At 38.6% G+C, this 25,004-nt stretch overlaps 1 protein-coding gene across 4 annotated transcripts in view; it reads right to left on the bottom strand.

The window, feature by feature from the left end:
• The window catches only part of CTNNA2 (catenin alpha 2), a 1,421,691-nt gene that overhangs the window by 1,124,186 nt on the left and 272,501 nt on the right, over positions 1-25,004 (bottom strand). For all 4 annotated transcript variants that reach the window (XM_063457611.1, XM_063457613.1, XM_063457612.1 and 1 more), the window contains exon 4: positions 3,849-4,015. In XM_063457611.1, coding sequence (XP_063313681.1) covers positions 3,849-4,015 — 167 coding nt within the window. The remainder of the gene's footprint in view (positions 1-3,848; positions 4,016-25,004) is intronic.

Below are 25,004 nucleotides of genomic sequence, written 5' to 3'. Positions count from 1 at the left end.
TTTGTTAGAATGTTGAATATCCTTGGGTTTAGAGACCACTCTTTCTGATCCCATTTCCCTCTGCTGAGGTCTTCAGCGATGATATTGTTGATGCCCTTTATGTGGACCGCAGAGATGTCTTCTAAGTGAACCTGAGCCCAGCACATAATGTCGGCGCATAGCCGAAACAGACTTTCCACTCTGGTGCCACCTTGTCTGTTGATGTAAGAGACCACTATGTTGTTGTCTGACTGTATTCTTATGGGTCTCTTTTCTATTCAAGATCTGAATCGGTGAAGGGTGTGAAGAACTGCCTTCAATTCTCTGTAATTTGTTGACCTGTTTTTGTCTTCTGTGGACCAAGTACCTTGGCACATTAACAAATTTAAATAAGCACCCCAGCCTGAGTTTGATGCATCTGTGGTGACGACCACCCATTCTTTCGGTCAGACCTGCCAAAAGGAAACTTGAAGTTTTCCACCAGTTTAACTGAGCTTTTACCTCAGGAGATATCTGGAGATACAAATCTAAGTCTTCCTCTCTTTTTGACCAAGAAGAGAGGACTTTCCACTGAAGAGGCCTTATTTCTGATTTTGCCCATTTGACTGTGGGAATTGATCGTTAGATATCCGCGAACACTCATTGCCTGTCTTATATAGAGTAATAATCTATTTTCTGTAAATCATACACTCTTTTCCAGATGGTCTTTCTTTTGTCTGTAGTCAGATGTAGAGATAACGTTCTTGAGCATATCTCATATCCCAGAAATTCTATTATTCTTGAAGGAAGTAGAATTGACTTCTGGAAGTTCAGTATTCAACCGTGCTCCTGAAGCACTTGGATTGTGAACCAAATATTTTTCAACAGCAAACTTCTGGAATTTGCTATAAGCAGCCAATCGTCCAAGTAGGGAATAAGCTTGATGTCCCATTCCCTTAGATAAGATGTTATGGGCGTAAGAACTTTTGTAAATATTCTTGGGGCTGATGACAAACCGAAGGGGAGGGTTTTGAACTGGAAATGTAAAATCTCTTTTCCCCTTTTTATGGCGAATCTCAGGAGTCTTCTTGAGGTAACTGAAATAGGTATATGAAGGTAAGCATCCCTGAGAACCAGCTTCACTGTAAAATCCCCTTTCAGAAGATTCTGAGTTACGGAAGTAATCATTTCCATTCTGAACCTTTGGTAAGAAAGAAACTTGTTCACATTTTTTTTTAAATCTAGGATCTGCCGAAAGGAATGGTCTAGTTTCAAGATTAGGAAGAGTCTTGAGTAGACCCCTGGGAATTCCTGGGTCACCAGAACCTTTTCTATGACCCCTTTTTTCAATAGCAGAACTGTTTCTACAAACAGAGCTTCTGATTTTCGGGAGGATGGATAAAGGGAAATGAGGAATTTTGGTTTGGGCAGGTTTGGAAAGTGCAATTGGTACCCTCTTTTCACCAGATTTAGAATGCATGGATTGTTTGTAGTTTCTTCACATATTTTGAAGAAATGCTGGATTCTGCCTCCTACTCTCTTGGCATCAGAAACGTCTACCCTTGTCAGATCTATCCCATTTTTCTCCTCAAACCTTAATAACAAGGCCTATCCTGGTAGGTTCTTCTATTTCTATACTGAAATTTTTTATAATCAGGCTTCCAAGAAAAAATCTTGTCTTGAGGAAGGGCTTTTTTCATCTCAGACATCTGTTTAATGATCTCCTCTAAAGGAGACCCGTAAAGCTTTTGTTTCTTCAATGGGCGTTCACAGAGAAACGATTTTGAAGCTGTATCCGCCGTCCAGGCTCTAAGCCACAAGGCACTACGGCAACAGAAGATAAGCCCATGAATCTGGAAAATATCCAGACAAGTGAACTTCTTAAAATATTATTTTTATCTCTCTCTCTAAAAAAATGTTTTGTTTTTTTTGTTTTTTTTAAATGCATGATCCATAATGTATTAATATTAGAAATGGAGAGAGCTAAACTCCAGGTTGGCAATTTTAACAAAGGTAAGTAGATTTTGAAACCTGAGAAACAACAGTATATGTGTAAAGAGCAATAGTTGTGCACATTGTTGGATGTGACAAAATCACCATAGAAACCAGTGGATGACAACTGATTTTGACTGATATTACAGTTGACTATTCTACTTTTAGCACTTCCACACACAAAATAGTTTTTATACATTACGGCCAACTATGTGATTTACTCAGGATATTAAAATTCCAAGTGCAAGAAAAGGAAGACAAAAAGTCATAAAATACATATTTAATGACTTAATCCATGTTAATGTTTTTTATTGTAATAGTTATGTTGCTAGCACCACTTATCCTACTTAAACAGAAACAGAGGTTTGCCCAGCTACAAAACAAAGATGAATGACAAGAAACAGAGGATTTCCCAGTAACCAAAGCCCACCCCTTCAGCATAGGACATTATAATATGGTAGTTTAACTTCCTCATTACATATCCAGTTGTTTGTACAGGATGCCACTGGCGTACATACCACGGTCGCAGGGGTCGCAGCTGCGGCTGGGCACGTCACTCCAGGGGGCCCGACCGCCCTGCAGAATCCTGCGACCAGGTACCAGCCATCATAATTTGCGGCCCCAGCCCACATGTCAAGGTTTCCATCGGGTGGCCCTTGCGGTCAGGGTCACACGATGGAGATGGATTGTCAGGGGGCCCGAACAGTGCGAACAGGTCCCCTGTGATGAGATCATCACTGCTGGGAGGAAGTGACTGCACGTCACTCCACCCAGCTAACACACAGAGCCTGCACGGTAGGAAGAACAGGGAGTCGGAGTGGGAACTCTGATTCTCATCAACCTCAGCCACCACTGGACCCCAGGAAAAGTCACCCTCCTGCATCTAAAAGGAAGGAAACAGGAGGGTGACTTAAACATTGTGTGTGTTTGCATGTATGTATGTGTCTGTGTGTGTGTGTGTGTGTCAGTATGTGTGTGTGTGTGTGTGTGTGTCTGTATGTATGTGTGTCTGTGTGTGTGTGTATTTATGTATGTGTGTCTGTCTGATTGTATGTATGTGTCTTTGTGTCTGTCTGTATGTGTCTGTGTATATATGTCTGTATGTATGTATGCCTGTCTGTTTTTATGTATGTATGTCTTTGTATGTATGTGTGTCGTGTGTGTGTCTTTCTGTCTGTCTGTGTGTATGCATGTGTGCCTGTCTGTATTTGTATATGTGTGTCTTGTCTGTATGTATGAATGTGTGCCTGTCTGATTAGAATTTGTCTTTGTATGTATGTTTGTCATGTGTGTGTGCCTGTCTGTATGTATGTGTGTGTGTGTGCCTTTGTTTTTTATGTATATGTCTTTGTATGTATGTGTGTGTGTCATGTGTGTGTGTGTGTGTGTGTCTGTCTGTATATGTGTGTGCCGGTCTGTTTGTTTGTATGTATGTGTGTCTTGTATGAATGTATGTGTGCCTGTCTGTCTGTTTGTATGTATGTGTCTTTGTATGTATGTGTCGTGTGTGTGTATATATGTGTCTGTATGTATGTGTCTGTCTCTCTGGGTGTGTATCTGTCGGGGGAGGGAGTTAGAAGGGAGGGAGCAGGGAGCTCCATTGATCAATTTTGCACCATGGCCCCATGGGTTATGTGCAAGCCACTGCAGGATGCATATGCATTGCATACACATATTGTGCAGTGAGAAAGACTGAACTGCAGTATAGGTGACTCAGAAGTAAAACTTTATCAATAAGATATTGCTACCTAATGGGATGAGAAGAGGTATGGTGGCATCCTCTGATTTTTATCATAGCTTTTGGAAGTTCTTAAAATTAACAAAACCACAGAAAAAGCAATAGTAGTTATTGTCCATTTGGCGCAAACCTTTAAATAAAATAATATAGAAGTACTTACTATTTTTAGATGGGTTAAAAGCCTCATGACATCAGCCATGTCTGCCAAGATTAGCAGACGAGTGACAGCAGAAAGCAGTGCCCGGGCAGCTCGTACCATGGTTCCACGTTTCACCGAAGAACAAGGGTCATCTGCAAACTCTGAAGATGCAATCCTCATGGTGTCTCCTATAAGAAAAGCATAAGCACATAAAGTCTCAGAAATTGCTGGTTTTTAACTTAACACTTCTACAAACTCATAAAAAATTACAATATCATTATACCAAGTCCACGGTATGGCCAAAGATATACACTTTGCATATATTTTGTCCATGATGACTTTTGATACAATTTTCTTTAAGTTGATAGAACTGTAATTACGATTATATGGATGTCAGTCTCAAACAACTTTAGTAAAACTTTGAGATAATGAAATAAACAGGAACGAATAAGAAATACCATATTTAATTTTTTATGGTTATCACTCTGTTTTCTCTAATGAAATAACATTGTAATTCTTGTACATGTATACATACCTCTCAATATTGCAAGTGCCCAAGATTGGGGTGTGGCAGAAGGGGAATACGCATTTCAGGGTATAAAAGGATTTCATGGCCTACTTATAACTGCAAATACAATATAACGTTGATGCTATTTTCATAGACTGATTTCTAAACACATTAAATATATTATATTAAAAGAGACACAATAAGCACAAAAAACAACTTACTAAAGCAGTTTTGGTGTCTAGGCCATGCACCTACAATCTTACTGCTCAATTTGCTGATATTTATAAGTTAAATCGCTTGGTTTATGAAGTTCTAGCCACACCTCCCTGCATGTGACCTACACAGCCTCCCTAAAACATTTCCTGTAAAGAAAGATCTAAAGTTTATAAACTTTCTTCATTTCACGGTCTGTTTTTTTTAGGATTTCGTATGTCCTGTTCTTTTACTATTTTGCTAGACCATGCAGAATCCTCATGTGTCTAAAGTTACATTAACTGAGCAGAATATTAAGTCATCAAAAGTAAACACACAATGTTTCATGTTCAATGAGTCACAGCCAAGGGAAGTGTGAGTAAATGGATGACCAGTAAGACTACAGAGGCATGCTCTATACACTAAAACTGCTTCATTACGCTAAAGTTGTTTCTCTACAAAGAGTTTTACTGTAAAGCCCTTTTCTATGAAGTTTATATATAGACTTCATAGAAAAGAAGAACAATAGTCTAAAATAAAAGAAGAGGGGAATCTGGACCCAAATAATGATATTTGTCTTCTACATAGGTATATTCGCTAGGTTTATCTCTGCATGGTAATTTGTAATGGTCAAGAGATTTGATTTGCATTTTTGCAACATTTTAGATTATGTGATTGAATTGTTTACATTGAGAAATCCTCTGTTAAATACAATATTTGTATTATAGTATTGTCCTCTTGATGCAATGACGCCAGTAGTAGACCGAGTCAATGTTAGACTATTTTAGTATTATTTAATTTTTATTTTTTATTAAGAAAAAACAAAAACTACACACACACACAGAAAGTTACAACATCACATTAACTGATAGAGCAACTCATTGCATAGGGCATACAATTAACCTGTAATTACAAGGAATGTAGGTCATACAAAAAATGTATATAAAAAAAATAAACCAAGAAACATAAACCAAATTAGTGGAAATACATAAACTACATATATATATATATATATATATATATATATATATATATATATATACATATATATATATATATATATAGTAGAAAAGTGTGTACTGCTAGTGAAGTATGAATGCAGTGCGCAATCTAGTATAAGTAGGTATACAATCAAATATAGGATGACAAACGCCTGATTATTAGATATTCGTATTTCTAAAGCACCAAATTTGTAGCAGCGCCGGACAAAATCATCCAACTGTATTTGTAATTTAGTGACTCTTCTGATACAGAAGATTATTTTTCCAAGTGAAGTAATGATCACTCCTTGTTTTCACAAAGAAACCCCATGGTACAGTAGAGTTTGTTTCTGGAGACATAACTCGCTTCCCACCCAGTTCATACATTAAGTGGCAATTTCCTGCTAAAAAAGGTTTCTGCTCATCAGTTCCCCAAATAACTGCGATTTGCTCTCCCAGAACTACTGCAGATGATTAAAGGAACACAAGGACAGCAAAAAACAGAAAAAGGGCTTGCAGGTAGCAAAAAAAGTCGAATAAGGACAGCAGACTCAAAAATCTTAAAATAAGACTAAATAAACAAGCAGATTTTTTATGTCAAAGGGACCTTCTGAACGATGGTTTTACAACATTAAATGGACTGGATGTAACATGACATTAAACTCTATTAAATGTTTCTTTTTTAGTGTCACAGCTACAGGCGGTTTTTAGCTTCCTGCCCTAGTATATTTTAATGATGTATGTACCATTGCACCTATTACTTTGTAAGAAATGTTACTGGGTCCTTCTAAGATTTCTTAGTAAGTGTATAGACGTCTGATAAAAAATGTCCAAAGAGGTTTTGTCACATTCAGTATTTTTCAGTCTGGCTTAACAATTGCCTCTACAAAAAAAAATGTTTAATTTCTTATGGACCGATGACTGTCAATGCCATCATCATGTTTTATTCTTTTAAGGGCACTTAAATCAGAACTACATCCTGAATACACTGAATTCCAGCATGGAGCAGCAGGACACGTGGATTAATATAACTGAGCAATTTCACATAAATTAATGATTTATGATCAGGAGGAATCATGGGTGAAATAAATACATTTGGTATAGGTGTACCTAGGGTGTTTGACCCTGACATTTTAACTCCTATTGTCTACCACTTCAATTAAAAAAAAAATAAAAAGTCCTACACAACTATCCATGCTTTAAATGCCCCTGCAAACATGGGGGGACAACATCATACTCAGCAGGGGTGAATTTCTACTTTCAGAGTAATGTTTTTCACTAACCATTGGCTAGTGACAAGTGGAAATGTGTTTCTCTGCACCCTGCATGCTCTTTTATATTGCCTTATGTGTTTTTATTACCCACTCACCTTTCCTTGTTGCTCCATTTATCCTTTGTGTATATGTCTATATGGTACCAGAGCCCCATTGTGAGTCTTTCTTTACCCATCACCCTCTTTTATGTTTCTGCTTGTGTCCTGCCCACTTGCCAAGTCCCACATACTAGCGTGGAGAGCAGTAGAGAATCTACCCATTCTTCAGCCAGTCTTTAAGAACGGCTCCAGGATCCTAGCATGTGAGGTGAATAAAGAGAACCGGAAATGCTGTTTGGCTCTCTCACACTGCTGCATGGAGGTTAGAACAGCCTTCATGGACTGGGCAGAGGGACTCGAACCTGTTCTTCATACAAAGAGTGACACAAAGGATGTTTGGTGCAATGAGCAACAGGAAGGAAATGCAGTACAACAGGATTGTGCTTCTCCCCTGCCATGCTACTGCTTTAGGTGCTAGACACATTGTTCAAAATGGCAGCATTTATTATTATTACAAATTAGTAGGTGGCAGTAAGCTGGTTTCATATATGCCATCACTTCAGAAAACCAAACCCAACATCATTGTTAAATGAGTTAGAAATACTGCAGGGATACATCATATACAATATAACAACATAGCTGGAAATATTGTTATAGATCAAATCAAATGTTTGGTAATCTTTGTATATCTGCCCCTTTCGAAATTAATAAGTATATCTGTGCACGCTTCCTAGAAAGTAATTCACACTGGACAAGTTTCAGGTTCATGAAAGACTTCTGGAATCTCTATTCCAAAGGGTGGGATCCCCTTATAAAGAAGAAATACGTCATATGCACTCATTGCATAAGGCATACAATTAACCTGTAATTACAAGGAATGTAGGTCATATATATATATACACATATATAGTAGAAAAGTGTCCATAACAATATAATATAATGAATATTGCATAGGTGCTACAGCATATTTCCTTTCATTGATTTTCCAGGAGCTGCTCAATATATCTGACAGGAAAGATATGTGATTTAAATACATAGTAACATTTGTGAAAACTAAAAAGATGACATGAATATTGATTCTGTTTGGTTTCCTTGGTATCGGCAATGGTGGGATGAAAATATACTACTAATAGATCTGTCCAGCAAAGGATTCACTAATTGTGCATTTATTCTAATACAATAATGAAAACAGAATGTTGTAGTGGGGTTTTAAAGGTAAGGTGGGAGACTTCAGTCTAGTATGATTGTTGGTAAGGAAGAGATAGTGTCAGGAGGCCTGTGGCATGGAAAACAAACACTTAAAGGACCACTATGGGCACCCAGACCACTTCAGCTCAATGAAGTGGTCTGGGTGCCAGGTATCTCTAGTTTTAACCCTGCAGCTAAAAACAAAGCAGTTTCAGAGAAATTGCTATGTTTCACTGAAGGCTAATCCAGCCTCTAGTGGCTGTCTCCCTGACAGCCACTAGAGACCGCTTCCGCGATTCTCACTGTGAAAATCACAGTGAGAAGACGCTGGACGTCCATAGGAAAGCACTGAGTAATGCTTTCCCATGGGCGGTTTGAATGCGCTCGCGGCTCTTGCCGCACATGTGCATTCGGCACTGACGTCGGCAGGAGGAGTAGAGGTCCCCAGCACCGAGGGAGCATGTCACTGGACTAAATTAAGTGGCTGAAGGGGTTTTAACCTCTTCAGCCCAGCAGGAGGAGGGCTATGAGAGTGGGGGGGGACCTAATAACTCTATAGTGCCAGGAAAACATATTTGTTTTCCTGGCACTATAGTGGTCCTTTAATAGTACACACACTCCTTACACTTTATTTATGGTTGTAGAATGACCAAATAGATCATAGCCGAGGGTGTGCACTAGTTTCAATTTCCTTAACAATAAAGTACAGACAAAAAAAAAACATTAACAGTGATATGTTGATAACTAGATATATACATACATGGCACTATTGTACGTTGTGACTATTTATTTTATCTATTTACCTATATATCTATGGACAATCTAAGTACCAGGAAATCTAACTGAAAAAAAATAGTGCAAGCCATCTTTTTATAATGTAGTATATTCCTGATTAATGAACACATATTTATAGACAATCTGTACATAAATGTTGTACTACATTGTATTATCTATGCAATCTACCATTTATTAGCTTTCCATCAATGTTGTAATATTGTGCCTGCTGTATCCCTACAGTATTTTCTGCATGCACAAAATGTACTATTCTAGAACTCTTGCTACAAATGTGACCTTTTAGGCTCCATGATAATGAAGATGGGCTATTGCCATTGGAAACTGTAAAGGGTCCTCATTAGGTACACAAAACAGCTATAGATGTCAAATCAGTGATTAAAAACCTTCCATTGTACAAATCCTTAAAGAATGTGTCAGGCCTTTGTCGAGACATTTTGAAACCCTGTGAACTTAAGGCTGTCATGGTTCATTCACAGGAATCAATGTGAGAGATACAATTTGTGTAAATGTAAAAATATATATTTAATTATAAACAATGCTTCAGTTTTCAAAAGACGTTGCAATATAGTTATTATAAAGGTAGATAGAGAATGGCATTCTGTTGCCTTTGCCAATTAAAAGAGACAAAAAACCCTCATTACTGCATTATCAAAAACATGAATTTAATGTAATTGTTTCAGTATTATTTTCAAGGAAACAACATGTTAGAAAGCAACAATTTGTTAATGAGGCATAAACACACAGCAACCTTAGAATACTGCTCAGAATTTGCACTAAACATTCTAACATCTTATTTCATGTCAACAATTGGCTTTGTGGTTTGTTTGTTTTTAATTCTCAAATCAAGTTGCTCCATCTGTGTCTTGTGTTATTCTGTTAGACTTATTCTCAAAAATAGTATTAAATTATTGAATTAAACATATTTGAGTGAATAAAGAAATTGGAAATAGTGAGAGATGGAATTATCTTGATGAGAATGAGAATCTTTATTTAAGTTTTTAATGGGCACCAAATTACACAAGTCACCAAATAACAATATCATATAAAGTGATAAAATATATTTTAGATTGTGTAATTACCAACATATCACAGTTGTAAAATCCATTAGGGTTCAACATGTAATGGGGACATTTAGAAAGGACACTAGAGGCATCTAGACCACTTTATCTCAATAAAGTTGTCTGGGTGCCATGTTCCAGTCTTCTTAATCCTGCAATGTATAGCATTGGTGTTCTGAAGGAACGGCAATATTTACATTGTAGGGTTTGTATGCCTCTCGTGGCTGCCACTCTGGCAGCCACCAGAGATGCTGCTTCCGAAACAGTGAAGTAAAACTGATCTCAGGCAAGCAGGTGGGACAGCACTAGTTTTAAGGGCACTATAGTGTTAGATATATACGTTTGTATTCCGAACGCTATAGCCTTCCTTTAAGAAAGAAAAACTTTATATTAATAATTGGATTCATAAACTAAAAGCAAACCTAGATGGTTGTATTCATCAAGGTTTGGCTTAAGCATGTGAAGCATAGTGGATGTCCCAACCCCATACATGGAGCATCTCTAGCGAGGCAACATTATTTCAATATCCAAAGATCAATAAAAGATAGACATCTGCTAATGAAGTCACAGTATCAGATATCCACCTCCAGGATAGGTCACTCCTTGAAGATATGCAATGGTGATTCGACCGCACCATGACACATCTAGCATTGGTCAGATACCTAGGGCACCATTTTGTGTAAGTTTTAAGGGGTGTTACACTAAACTGTCAAAATCTTAAAGATGGTCTCTTGGAATTTAGTACAGAACAAGAATCTGTATTATCCGACGCATTTTGTTGCAAATTGTCTGTAATTAGAACAAGGAGATGCATCAGACTAGTCGGTAATAAGTAAAATAATGCCCGTATCCTCGGCATGGGACAAATTGAGATAACCCAATATATATTGAAAATTCAATAAAACAAGTTTAAAAACTTGAGAGAACTTGGAGAACTTGAATTACCAAAACCAGAAAGAACATTGAGAACAAGAATCTGATTGATAAGGGGCAGAAGTTTGAATGAGAAACCAAATTGCCTTGGAAGGCTTTCAAAGGGTAGGGCACACAGTTGTAGATGTGACACACATTCATATTTATTTTATTTTTTTACTGAATGTGAACTTCTGCCACATTACTATTGCTATTCTAAACATACTTTTTTTTTAATGAAAAAATAATTCTTGATTTTTAAAGTACATGTTTAAAACTGAAAGTATAACATTAATTCATCTTGATCATTGGTCTATAACAAATTTTAGAGGTAACAGTTAAATTTGTTTCAGAAAACTTTTTGGTTTTAAATAAGTACTAATATTTTATAATCGCGTGTAATGGATGTCTGGAGCTTTTAATAACATATAGATTTTAATCATAGTTTGCAGAGCATTGATATGTAACATCTACAGTAAAACAAGTCCTGAATTATTATAACAGAGGCTTGAGGGCAATATACAGAAAGCTAAAAATCAATTTCTAGACCATATAATTAAATTAAAAATTTCTAGACCATATAATTACATTTGCAACTCTAAGAGAAGGAAACATAAAAATGACAACTTTAGAAATTCTGATTGACAGGGCAGCTAATACGTTACATCGCAGGGCTTGCGCTCTAAGGTGGCGTAACAATTTTCATCTAACTTTGGTTTGCAACATGGCAAGTATAATTTGATACATTTTAGCTTGTCATAACCTCTGCTAGATAATCCAAATCATTGTCACAGCAAGGTAAGGAAAACTACTGTGCTACAGAAAAAAGAAAGAAAGAAAAAAAAAAAATAAGACCTGGGTTACTTTTCTTTTACATCACCAAGAAAATAAAAAGAAATCAATAACCTTTGTGTTTGACTGCATTAGAGACCAGAGAAAAGCCCCCAATAAGAGAGTGCATCATGGCACAAGGCGATGCAAAATCCCACTGACAAAGATATGTGAATAGTCAGTCCAACTTCGATTGTTGACATGTCCCATTATTTTTGGTACCCATATATAGTTAATGGAACTGCACTCAGACCCTCCCAGAAATCCTTGGGTGCTAACCGGACCGGTTCCAGTACCAAGAAGGACCCAATGTAGAATTTTAATGTAGAAAGTAATCCAGGCACTTCCAAACATAGGCAATTTTATTGGACCCAAGCACCAAAGAACTTGGGTCCAATAAAATTGCCAATGTTTGGAAGACTTTTTGGAGTGCCTGGATTACTTTCTACATTAATATTATTTTTGGTACCATCAGCTGTTTTGTACAACTGGTACTCCAAAGTCTTAGTATTGCCCCAAATTGTTCTGATTTCATACCTGCTGGAAATATGATGCATCACATGAACATACCTGAGACCTTTCTGAAATGTTATAGCAATTTTAAGTGAATTGGCACAAACTTACAGTCTCAACGTATACAGGTTAATTAGTAGTTTGAATGGGTTTATTCTTACAATATTGGGGTATATAGATTATCAATGTCTCATTATAAAAGACCAGCAAATATTGTCAATGGGCATATTTCCACAATTTCCAGATGAGGTGGAGATTTATAGAAGGGTTTCATGGTAAATAGGTAGAACTTACTAGCCTCAAGTTAATGCTCATATTTTCAAAAGTCTTGCTTTGATTGGTTAGGATCTCAGGGTGATGAATGGTTAGATTCTCAGGTTGAATGGGCAATTTCTCGCAGTGAATGCCACCCACTCTGGAACGGAACCTTCCAACTGATGATACATGTAAGGTATTATCCATCTTGTATCTTGGTAACCCAACTAAACACACTATTAAATTTAACAGGACAAAAGCTCTCCTAAAGGTCCATTTCAAGTGGAGTTTGTTGTTAATGTAAATAACAGCCAGCATTCACACACAGTTCTTCCACATTCATAATTATCAATGCGAGATACATCTGCACTTTCACTTTATATGATATTTATAGAGAAGAAAGGTTAAGTTTGACAAAGTCTCTAATGGCGATAAAGGGTTTCTATCTAATATACCTCACAAGTTGTTTACGTCTCACACATAATAGGGGTGTTCCAGTGCAATGATCAGTAAAAATATATGATTTATTTATAAGAACATATGAAAACCCGGCAGAAGCATATGCAGTACAATTCGGCTTACCTCTGAGCAGGTAATCCTTGCGGATGTAACATTTATGCTGCTGGGGTTTCTACCCAATCAATTCATATTAAAGCATAAAAAAACTCACCTGACATTTACTGCCATCTGCTTGAATGAATGCATAAAGTTTCAACAGAAAAAAAGGAAAACATATATAGAACTCTTCGTTTTTACAAAATAAAATGATACTGTTTGTATTGATGTCTTGTATGTGTATTTATTGCAGTGAATTTTGTGTTCTGCTCAGTGATGGGGTGCATTGTAGAATAACAATCCTATAAAGATTAACCCCTTAAGGACACATGACATGTGTGACATGTCAAGATTCCCTTTTATTCCAGAAGTGGTCCGGTTGGTCCTTAAGGGGTTAAAGGGACACTCTAGGCACAGTAACTACTTCATATAGTTGATTTGGTTATAGCGCATGGAGTATTGCCTGGTGCTAGCCTTCATTTCAGTGTTAAACCATTTTTTAACATTTGAGGATAGAGGCTATAGTAGGGAGATAGTGGCTATAGGGGGGAAATAGTGGTTATAGTGGGGAGATAGTGGCTATAGTGGGGAGGCAGGGGCTATTGTCAGGAGAGAGTTACTATAATGGGGAGGGAGGGACTATAGGGGGGAGATAGTGGCTATCGTGAGGAGATAGTGGCTATAGTGGGGAGGCAAGGGCTATTGTAAGGAGAGATTTACTATAGTGGGGAGGGAGGGACTATAGTGGGGAGATAGTGGCTATGGAGGAGATAGTGGCTATAGTTGGAGGATAGGGATTATTGGGGTGGATAGCGGGTATAGTGGGATAACACATAATATAGTGGTGTATCAGGCCTATGACACAAAGTGACAAAGACTATAGTGGGGTTACAAGGGCAACAGGTGCTACAGTGGAGGGACTATAGTGGGTATAGTGGGTGACAGAAGGGACTATTGTTGAGTGGACAGTGAGGATGGCCATTGACAGGAGCTATAGTGTGCTGACATTGGCTGTAGTGGTGGGAATAGGGGCCATAGTGGGATAATAGGGACTACTGCAGGTTGAATAGGGAGTATAGTGATGTGACAGGATGTAGTAGGGTGAAGGGGGCGGTAGAGGCAGTTTAGTGGGGTGAGAGGGGTTGTACTAAGAAGATAGGTACTATTATGGGGCGGATGACTGATGTATTGGGGTGATATCAGCTCTAGTGGGTGACATGGGCACCCCACTGCAGCTCCTGTAACCCTACTAGAACCCCTGTTGTGGTATGTAGTGGAGAGTAGTGTTAGTAGTGGGAGGTAGGGTATTCATTTAGTGCTCGTTTTATGAAAAAATAAATGTTTGTGCACTCTGACCGCTTTGTGGAAGCCTCATAAGCAGCAAACTGTGATGCACTGTGTGTTCTGACACCTATCCTTTACTGCCAGCATTACATTTTTCAGCAAGTTAAGCTACAGTAGCTCTTCCGTGTGTTTGGGACAGACTGTCTAGCCTTTGCTCCCCATGTGCATTAATGAGGTCTGGCTGCCCATATCCTTCCTTGCACTACTTTTGGTAGCTACTAACCGGGAACAACCCACAAAACTTGCAATCTGGAGAAGCTTTGACCCAGTGATCTAGCCATCACTATTTTTTAAAGTCACTCAGATCTTTTTTGCTTGCTCATGTTTCCTGCTTCCAACACATAAAATTCACACTAAAGAGGGGACTGTTCACTTGCTGCCAAATATATCCCACCCCTTGCTATTGTAACAATATAATCATCATTATTCTCTACACTGGTCAGTGGTTTTAATGTTGTTGCTGATCAGTGTATAATAAAAACTAATAACTATAAAGCCTCAGTATTTTTAAATGTTATGTGTGTATTTTTTTACACCAGGGGCTCGTAGGGACAAGGTAAGTGATACTACAGTGTAATCCCGAGCGTAGCTCGAGGTTACTGCTTTTTGGTACTGAAAACTAACCTCGAGTAACGCTCGGATTACCGCCAGGGAGGTCAATGGTGCGAATACGATATATCACCTTGTGTATTTTCTTAAGGAAGAAGGAAGGGAACAATATACTGTCCACGACACAGCTCCCTCATTCAATTAGTGAAATGCCAAGGAAAATAGGAATTCAGAAAGGTGCAAAGATTTGGGGTCTGGTTATATTGGCACACACTATGATCTCTGTTAAGCCAATGATTGTCACATAGCTCCATCAAACAATCATATCATATACAATTGGCATTTATAGCAAATTTGTAGCAAAAGTTAAGATGTGAAATTGAAAACCTCTGAAAGGGTCTTGGGGGATCTACCATTATTTTGCTCTCATTGTACTAAAGTTTCATGGCTATAAGTAGATGACTCAGAGGCCGAGCATGTCAGTACCATTACCCTCTAATGATGTCCAGGTTGGCCTGTTAATCTTATTCTTTTATTGTTCATGGGAAGAGTAAAGTCTGACAATCAAGACTAGTCCACCCACATGAAAACACTTGGCAGTTTTACATTTTGCTTTTTGTTTAGAAGAAATTGCTTATTTTTGTGCTTAAGCACAGTTTTATATCTTGATTGGCAGATGCTGTCACTACATGTTTGTTTCCCAAAGCCACTTGTGTGGCTAAGCTAAAAATGTTCTATTCTTATTCAGCAGAAAAAAAATGCTCAAACTTCGCAACTTCCCCACAGCACTTTTTGCCTCTTGACAGCCTTGGGATCCCTCCGCTGTAACAGAGATTCTAAAATATCTGCCTGAGCTTAGAAGCTTGGATGATTTTTTTTATTATTATTATTTTAGCTGAAGCTTCAGTTTCGTAGAGCTATACTTCATTCTTCTTTTTTCAAATCATTTTTTTTCTAACAATCTGAAGCTGGAATAAGTGACTAAATTGTAGATTTATATAACTCTAGCAGATATATGTATCCCTGTTTTCTAACTGCGGCATATTACTAAAATATATACAAATAAATGCCACTAACCTGGGACATATATTATCATTATTATTGTGGATTTTTTTTCATTTATTTTAAGATTTTTTCTGTGTGTTTTTAATGGTTAATTCAACTTTCTGATTACATTTCATTATGCCCTAACAACATTCTGTGGATCTCTTTACATGCTTACTGCAAGATATCTGTATCAAAACCCTACCCTGTGTCAGGGCTCCGCGGGCAGCGGTGAGGGGAGGCTGCAATCCTCTCGCAGCACTCACCCTCGGTCCGTCGCCGCCCGCGGTCCCCTCTCCCCTTACCGATAAGCGAGCGGCGTCCTCTCCTCTTGACACGCCGCTCGCGTCCTCCTCTCCTCCTCCCAGCGGCAGCATGTCTAACGCTGCACGCTGGGAGCCGGCACTATTATCTAAGCGCCGGGGTCACTCACGTGACCTGGCGTTAAAGCTACAGTGCAACAAACACAGTGGGGGGTATAGATATCCCCCACGTGTGTTTGTTAATACTGATTGGTGGTTAGCCAATCAGGATTCAGGCTAGGATTTAAATACTTACCTTTCCTGTCTATCTGTGCCCTGTTGTGGTCTTTGCTTTATAGTATTGATTCTGAACGTGTGCTTTCTGGTTACGTACTCTCTGGCTTGTTATACTGACTTTGTGACTTTCTCCTACCCTTTGACCTCGGCTTGTTTCTCGTTATTCTGTTTTCTGGTTCCCCTTACTCGGCTTGTCTCCTGACTATTCTGTGTGTGCTTAGCCCGGCCACTCTAAGGACCGGTACTGCACACTTTCTGTCTGTGTGTCTGTGTGTGTGTTAGCGTGTTGGGTTCCCCAGTATCGTGACACCCTGTGCCTGGGAACATTTGCTATTACCGGCCCTTTAAGAGCTAGCCGGGCACATACACAGGAACAGAGACCTCGGATTATAAAGATATATTGTTTATTCCGTAAAGGACATCAAGCTGGATATACATTGAAGGTTCTTACCTGCTTTCGTGGGGATTCTTCTTTGAAGCAGTTCGGGACTTTGAAAGCATTCACGTAATTGTGAGACCAAGATGGTATGGACCCAGCATTCATCATACGAATGCAAACTACCAAACACCGGACCACCCTGCTACCTAATTATGTGGTAATTTACCTCCCTGATCTGCAAATCCAGTCTTCATGGGAAACACACGAACACTTTGTTTAAGTCCCTGGGTGGCCTCCATTTCGGGACATTTACACATGGCCATGGCCATCTTAACTTCCGAACAGCGGTGTTTTGCCATCGAGTGTCTGGAACTAAAATCGGACACTCGAGTAGGCGAACACCGCTGAGACCTCCATAGTACTGGAAATTCGTACCAAACCTACCGAATGCCCTGCCGTTCGGTAGAAAGACTAAGTAGCATATGGGTATTCTGGTGAACATCAAGATACTCACGGATGGCAAGCCTTTCGGGATGTTTTAATGCACGAACAAGGACCGACCGCAAGGCCAAAACATATGGAACTATTTTCGGCTAATGTGCCTGTGCGGTCGGTCAAAACTTTAAAGCTCCATAACTCCCGAACCCGTTACCCGAACAGGATGATTTTTAAATATGTTGCTCCCCCAGTTTAGGGCTATCTGGGGATACTGGACTTATGAATGTACCCCAGATATTTGGGGTACATCCAAAACTGTGGGAAAAAAATTATCTTTGTTAATTATGTTAAAGGTTTATCTGAGGGGAGGAGATGTGTGGGTTGTACCTTATATTGTATTGGTTACTGTGTTAATTATGTAGGTGTCTCCCTTGCATGGGCAGCATCACATAAAAGGAGAGTGCATGCCATTAAAATTCAGTTCTTCTTGACCCTTGTCTCGTTCTTGAAAGGGGATTTACAGCATAATCACCTAGCTATTTTACTAGCTCTGCCTGACTCTTTACTTGGATCCAGTGAATGGGAATAAGAAACTCCACTATTACACAGCAACTTGCCGGGAAAAGGGACGTCACCAACGGCTGATACCCTCTTACTAACTGGGTAGCCGTTACAATATCATAATCAGTAATTCCTGGAAGGAGAGCAATGGCATCATTTTTGTCAAATATTGACACTTGTCAATCTGCATAAGATATATATTTTTTTAAAACACTGAAAAATATATATAATATTTTTAAAAGTATATTTCATATAATAATGCTCAGGAAACATTACCTTCTGTTATAGGCATGGTCAGTGAGGGGCTTTTGGGGGTTGAGTCCCTGAATGTTGGGATCTGGGCCCCAGGTCAGAATAGTTGGTGGAGTGGGCAGGAGGATATTCATTTTTGCTGTTGATTTTTTTTAAAACAAATTTACATTAGGCCATTTATTCTCTAACTAGTTGTCTACTGTAAAAGTAATGATTGACAGTTTAATGCTCTGCAGGGTATTTAAAGGAACTGTGTGGCACCCTCTAGGTGATTGTTATTAGAGGGTGCTGGGGAACAGAACTTTGCTGCATACTTCATTAGTGACATAACGTGGCAGGACCACATTTGCTGTGCAGCACAAGCTTGATTCTGGCAACGATTTCATTGAGATTCTGGAGAGCATCAGCTGCACGCTGTTCACAGTATAAACACAGGGTGGTACATAAAGTAGTTACTTTGGTTGTTACGTGTAAAATAAAATTTAGCAATTTTATATGTAAAATAAGATATATTGCACAACAAATTTGCTCTTTAGGTATCAATGACCTTTGTTAAATCTAGGGAAAAAAAAAAAGCTCTAGTAGTTTCACCAAGTTCCATGAAATTCTGAAGAAGCAATCATTTAAAAGAGGTGTTCTAGTAAAATGATTTGAATGAAAACCAGATTTTGAGGTCAGAAAGCAGTACAGTATGATATATGCCTCAATAGCCCAAATTTGGTGTGGCTTTGACAGATTATTTGACAGATTATTTGACAGATTTCTTCAGCAAGAGGTGAATGGACAAAACCAAATAGGGGTATATTTTGGACAACAAGATACACACAGTTGTAAGTTATAATAAGTACCAATCCAATCACCCTGTACAGCCCAAAATCCTTAAACTGACAGCAACCGAGGGAAATGCCTTAATTTCTTTCTTGAAGGCCAGGTTGAAATCTATACAGAAAGAAGAGCCCAACAGCTGAGAAGTAGGCAGGTAATAAGGAAGAGAGAAACAGGCATTGTTCCTCTGGCAGATAATAGCTGTACATTGTACTCAAAGACATTTGCGTCAGCTGTTTTGTATATGGACAATAGAGATGTCTTATTTATTGCCTCCAGTTCTACATGAATCATGTGGGTAATTGAACAATTAATCTGAATAATAATGGGATTTTTATGTTTTTATCCTCTGTGTTAGACACACACATGATTAATCACTAATATGGTAATTGTCATAATTTACCAAGGATTTCATTTTAGGCTAGAATAATGTCATTAATGTTAAATTGTCATTAATGGTACATTTTCAAGCTGGCCAAAAGTGATATGTGATGTCTCTCAAGGTTCTAATAAGCCCTGCATTCAAACTCACACTACTCTTGGGTGGCAGCTATGGCTACAGTAATTATCGGCCCAAATACATTTTACAAAAAAAAAAAATTGGGGGGAAAAAAATTACTTTTTTATTTATTTTTTTTATGCCAGAAAAAATGTGTAGACTATTTTGGCATGACATTGTATATTCCCTGTCTGATTCTCGACAATAACTGGTTAAGTAAATAACTCATACTAAATATCAGTATCATATACTTATAAAATAAACCAACAAAACATGATAACATGCAGCAGGCAATATATAGAGCAATGTTTCCAAAACTAGTGCTCGAAATCCACCAAAATTCCAGGTTTTATCAGTATCTCCATTGGAATAAAAGAGGAAAATACAGAAATCCTGGACTTTTGTTGGGCCATAAGGACTGGTTTGGGAACCACTGGTATAGATGTTTTTAAAAAGTTTTGGTTTTCTATTTTTTGGATGATTGGCAGTCAATAGATCTGGTGCTGCAGGTGTTTAAAAATGGCAAATATGGTGAATATTGAGTCATTTCAACCAAATGGCAGCATTCAATTGGTACAAATCCTGTATAAAATGTAGGGTTTGCATTTTTAAAAGATTCCTGTGATGTCACCCCCAGCTTAAGGCAAATCTGTAAAAAGATTAACTTGTTTGTTAAAACAAAATCATCCGCAGTGTGAGGTTTACAGATTTACATGTGTGTTGGGTGGCCAGCTCTTGCTAGCCAGCTGACACAAAAACACAACAACATGTGAGAGCCATATGTACCACATATATCGAATGGAAGGATGTAACCCTTCCTTACTCTCTAACAAGACTATTTCCTGGGCAGTGAGATTGAGGTATTCTACCCTGCATCAGTGGCAACTTCATGGGATAGATTCTATCCCTAGCCCTCCCTCATTCCCTTCCTCACCGCCAAGTATAAGTGGCGGGGTGGTGCCTGTAAAGGAATAATAGACCATACTTACATCTCCCATCCAAACTCACAGTGAGGGATATATAGTTAATAATAGGAACATGCCTTTGTCCCTCGTTATCTCCCCACCCATGGATATGTGGGTATTCAACTATTATAATATACTTACATGCAGGACACACAGACAGCAATAAGGCTGTGATTTTAAAAACATATATAGTAAATACATGAATGCAATCACGGATACACAATATGCAAGTTAACCTCATCCTTCTAGCTTCTAGAATCATAGACACCAGCATGGAAAGGGTTCTGCTCAAACCCATCAGGGGTTAATAATTATAGGGAGTCTCTAACGAACCCTTTACAGACCAGCCACAGGCGCAAATTGGTGCAGCTGAATTAGCTTTTCATGATAGTGTCAAACCTAATGATATCCTGCCTCCGTTTGTAAAGTACATGCCACCAGACCACAAGTCTCTTTCAATCATTCCCCATTTATAAAGCTTTCTGGCTGCTGTGATTTGGCTTTCTTACTGCTGTAAAACAAAGTGACACATGGAAGATTGAAAGCCTCAATTTAGAGCAGAATAACTCAAGAAACCATCTGTTGGGTGCAATCCTAATTCCACATTCACCGGGCTGTTGCTAAGCATCATTTCAATTGGTTATGAATTCATTATTAGACTAAACTAGAAGCTTTTCTATTCTTTAATGTACGGTGATCATCACATTGTGAACAATCCTGCTTTGTGAAATCACTTTATAAATGACATATCTGGTGAAAGCAGGTTTAAAAATACATGAATCCTCGGATTATTAGTTTCTCAATACAGGACCAGTAATTTGAGAAACTGAGATTAGTTATTAACTCATATTATTGTTATATCACTGTGATTATTGAAATAAATCCCTTATCCTAAGCACTAAGCTTGAAGTCAGATTTTTGCATTTTTTAGAAAATGTGAAATATTAAACAATAGGTTAGTCCAGTTATACTGAGCACCAATAGGATGATTTTAAGTCTTGCACCTTACATTTTACCAATGTAAAGGGACACGACCATCAGAGAGGTCAATTTTATTCTACCTCTGAATTTGACTATTGTTAAGCTGACTGTATGTATACCTTACTTATGACTTACTCCAAGCATCATGACCACTTTTACTAAAGGAAGTGTAACTCCAACCCGTCAATGTAATGAGGTGATTTGTTTGCCCAGAACCAGGGTTTTAGGCTAGCTAATGACCATTCAGTTCGGAGTTATTTTTACGTAGTGTCATTCATTGACTGAGAACACTCAGCTGATGCCCTCAGCCAATGAAAAAGGGCAGGATCTGCAGAAGCTGGTAGCGGTTAGGCCACCATCGCCGGATCCACAGCACCCGGTAGGACCAAGTGGGAGGAAAACCATTGAAAAATTACTAAAGAATGGTGCCAGGGCACTCATGTCATCATAACCACAACTGTGGGCTGTAGTAGTTATAATGGGTAGAGAACCTTTTAATGATGCTTTATTTTTATCTTTATTTTCATTTTGACATATTTATAAAGTATACTTTGAAGCTAGATTATTGCAAGTCTCACAACAGACTGGCTTTAGGAGGCACATGACCTATATCAGGTACCTCTCCCACCATCCAACTTCAGTTCCCTAGTGATCTGCATGGGTGGACACCTGGGAAATGTCCCCGGGCAGCACAGAACTTCAGCAGTGCCCCCTACATCATCCTGAAGGTTGGCTGTCGGACAGGCAGCCTATTAGAGTTCAGGACAGGCCTGTCCCTTTTAAAGATGCGCTTGTCTATAATCTGCATCACTGGTGGTTCCACCAACCTCATCCCGATTCTCGCCTTCCTATTTTTGGGAGGTATGTTATTGAATCCTACTCTTTCTTCAACAGTAAAGGGAAAAAAGGGAAATGCATATATGTTTATGTAATAAATAGCCAAGGAAATTGGCGAGGGGGATTTGCTCCAGTTTGTGCAGCGGCTGATCACTTCAATGGGCATCAAAGGGAAGCCTGATGCGCCATATATTATGTCAACATTCCGGGTCCGCAAACCTGCTGACACTCCTATAGGAGCAGCCAGAGACATAATTGTTATCACCAGAGACTTAGCGGCGAGATCAGCCACAATTATTTGCTCCAGAGATGTGGGTACAGTACACTTTGAAGGACACTCGGCAACGCTACACAGAGACCTTCCATTCTCCGTCTTAGCAGAAAAGAGAAAGTTGGCACCGGTCACCTGGAGTCTACGCGACCATTCAGTCAAATACCGATGGGTGGGGGATTCTTTATGGTCCCTCACAGGGCTGATACACTGAATCTGGCATTCACCAACAATGCAGAAGGGTTCTTTCGTGCTTTAGGCATGAGGGCCCTTCCAGCCAGAGAGAGAACAATACCAGAGACACTGCCAGCAAAAGCTACCGACCCAGGAGAAGGCGGCAGGAAATACACCAAAGGGCTGAGCAGCAGTCTCATCCGTAGGCTATCCCCAAGACCTTATTATGCCGCCTGCTCCTGGATGACCACAGAAATGTAGAACACACATTTTGTCTTCCTCACTATTATATGCATTACTTTAATATGGGAAGTGTTCAATATGTTTATTTTCTTGCTTTATCTCTTTTTACTTTAATTTGTGTAGAAAGTTTAGGTCCATGCTCCCACAACCAGTGTATGGTTTTCGGATGTTAATAAATTTCCCAGGTATTGGTAAAGCAATATGTTGTGTACATAAATGCTAATAAAAAATATAAATTGAAAAACAAATATATAGTTAAATATTTATATATGTGCATGATCATGTACGATTTTATTATGTATTAAAGGATAACAATTGGTGCTTAGAAACATCGAAACATAGAATGTGACGGCAGATCAGATCCATCCAGCCCATTTAGTTTGCCCAATTTTCTAAATACTTTCATTAGTCCCTGGCCTTATCTTATAGTTAGGATACCGTTATGCCTATCCCACGCATGCTTAAACTCCTTCACTGTGCTAACCTCTTCCACTTCAGCTGTAAGGCTATTCCATGCATCCACTACCCTCTCATTAAAGTAATACTTCCTGATATTATTTTTAAACCTTTGCCCCTCTAATTTAAGACTATGTCCTCTTGTTGTGGTAGTTCTTCTTTTAAATATAGTCTCGTCCTTTACTGTGTTGATTCCCTTTATGTATTTAAATGTTTCTATCGTATCCCCCCTGTCTCGTCTTTCCTCCAAGCTATACATGTTAAGATGCTTTAACCTCTCCTTGTAAGTTTTATCCTGTAATCAATTAACCAGTTTAGTAACCCTTCTCTGAACGTTCTCTAAAGTATCAATATCCTTCTGGAGATATGGTCTCCAGTACTGCGTACAATACCAGAAGTGACGTCTCACCAGTGTTCTGTACAATGGCATGAACACTTCCCTCTTTCTACTGCTAATACCTCTCCCTATACAACCAAGCATTCTGATAGCATTTCCTGCTGCTCTCTTACACTTTCTGCCTACTTTTAAGTTATCTGAAATTATTACCCCTAAATCTCTTTCCTCAGATGTTGAGGTTAGGACTCTTTTAAATATTCTGTACTCTGCCCTTGGGTTTTTACATCCAAGATGCATTATCTTGCACTCATTCACATTAAATGTCAGTTGCCACAGCTCTGACCATATTTCTAGTTTACCTAAATCATTTGCCATTTGGATTATAATTTATTTTATTTATTTATTTATAAAATATATTACCAGGAAAGATACATTGAGATTTATCTTCTTTTCAAGTATGTCCTGGGTCTACAAAACATTGCATTGATACATTATGGTACAATAAAATAAAAAAACAATATTAATACACAATATATGCAAAATTTAATAAATAACAGGTAGGAAATATATAATACACCATGACGGGTGCATTCTGTTTTGAGGTATGTAGAGAGGGATCTCTTAAAGGACGTTAGGCTTAGGGAAGATTTGAAAGTGTACGGGAGGTCGTTCCACAATTGCGGCACTCTGTAGGAGAAGGAGGATCGGGCTGCTTTCTTTTTGTATTGAGGTAGACTAAAAAAAGTGCTGGTACTGGATCGGAGGTCATAGGAGGTGGAAACAGCAGAGGAGAGCATTTTGCTCAGGCAGGGTGGGAGTTTTCCAGAAAAGCTCTTAAACACAAGACTGGAAAGATGAAGTGTGCGTCGGGATTCCAGCGACAGCCAATTTAGTTCTTTTAACATGTCACAATGGTGGGTCCTGTAATTACATTGTAGCACAAATCGGCAGAACGAATAATACAATACTATTAAGTTTATTAATGTGGGATTGTGGTGCAGATATATATACTACATCCCCATAATCAATGATTGGCATCAGCATTTCTTTTCTTTTACTGTAGGGCTTAGGCAGGATTTGTTTAAGTACAGGGCACCAAGTTTTGGCTAAAGTTTAGATGCAAGTTTTTCTATGTGGAGGCCAAAAGATAGATTGGGGTCTAACAACATACCCAAGTATTTCAACTTTGGTCAGTGTTCTATTTGAATTTGTTTTGATGGATAGGTGGGAATTTTGTAATTTAGGTACTGTTCCAAAGATCATTGTGACAGTTTTGTCAGTGTTTAGGAATAGTTTGTCCTCCTGGAACATCAACCATTGCTGGTGCTTATTCCTAAGATGGACAATGAAGTCCAACAATGGCTCTAAATGGAAAGGTGTCAGG

The sequence above is a fragment of the Pelobates fuscus genome, chromosome 6 (genome assembly GCF_036172605.1).
Source record: "Pelobates fuscus isolate aPelFus1 chromosome 6, aPelFus1.pri, whole genome shotgun sequence".
Lineage (NCBI taxonomy): Eukaryota > Metazoa > Chordata > Amphibia > Anura > Pelobatidae > Pelobates > Pelobates fuscus.
This window is presented reverse-complemented; position numbering and strand designations above follow the sequence as displayed.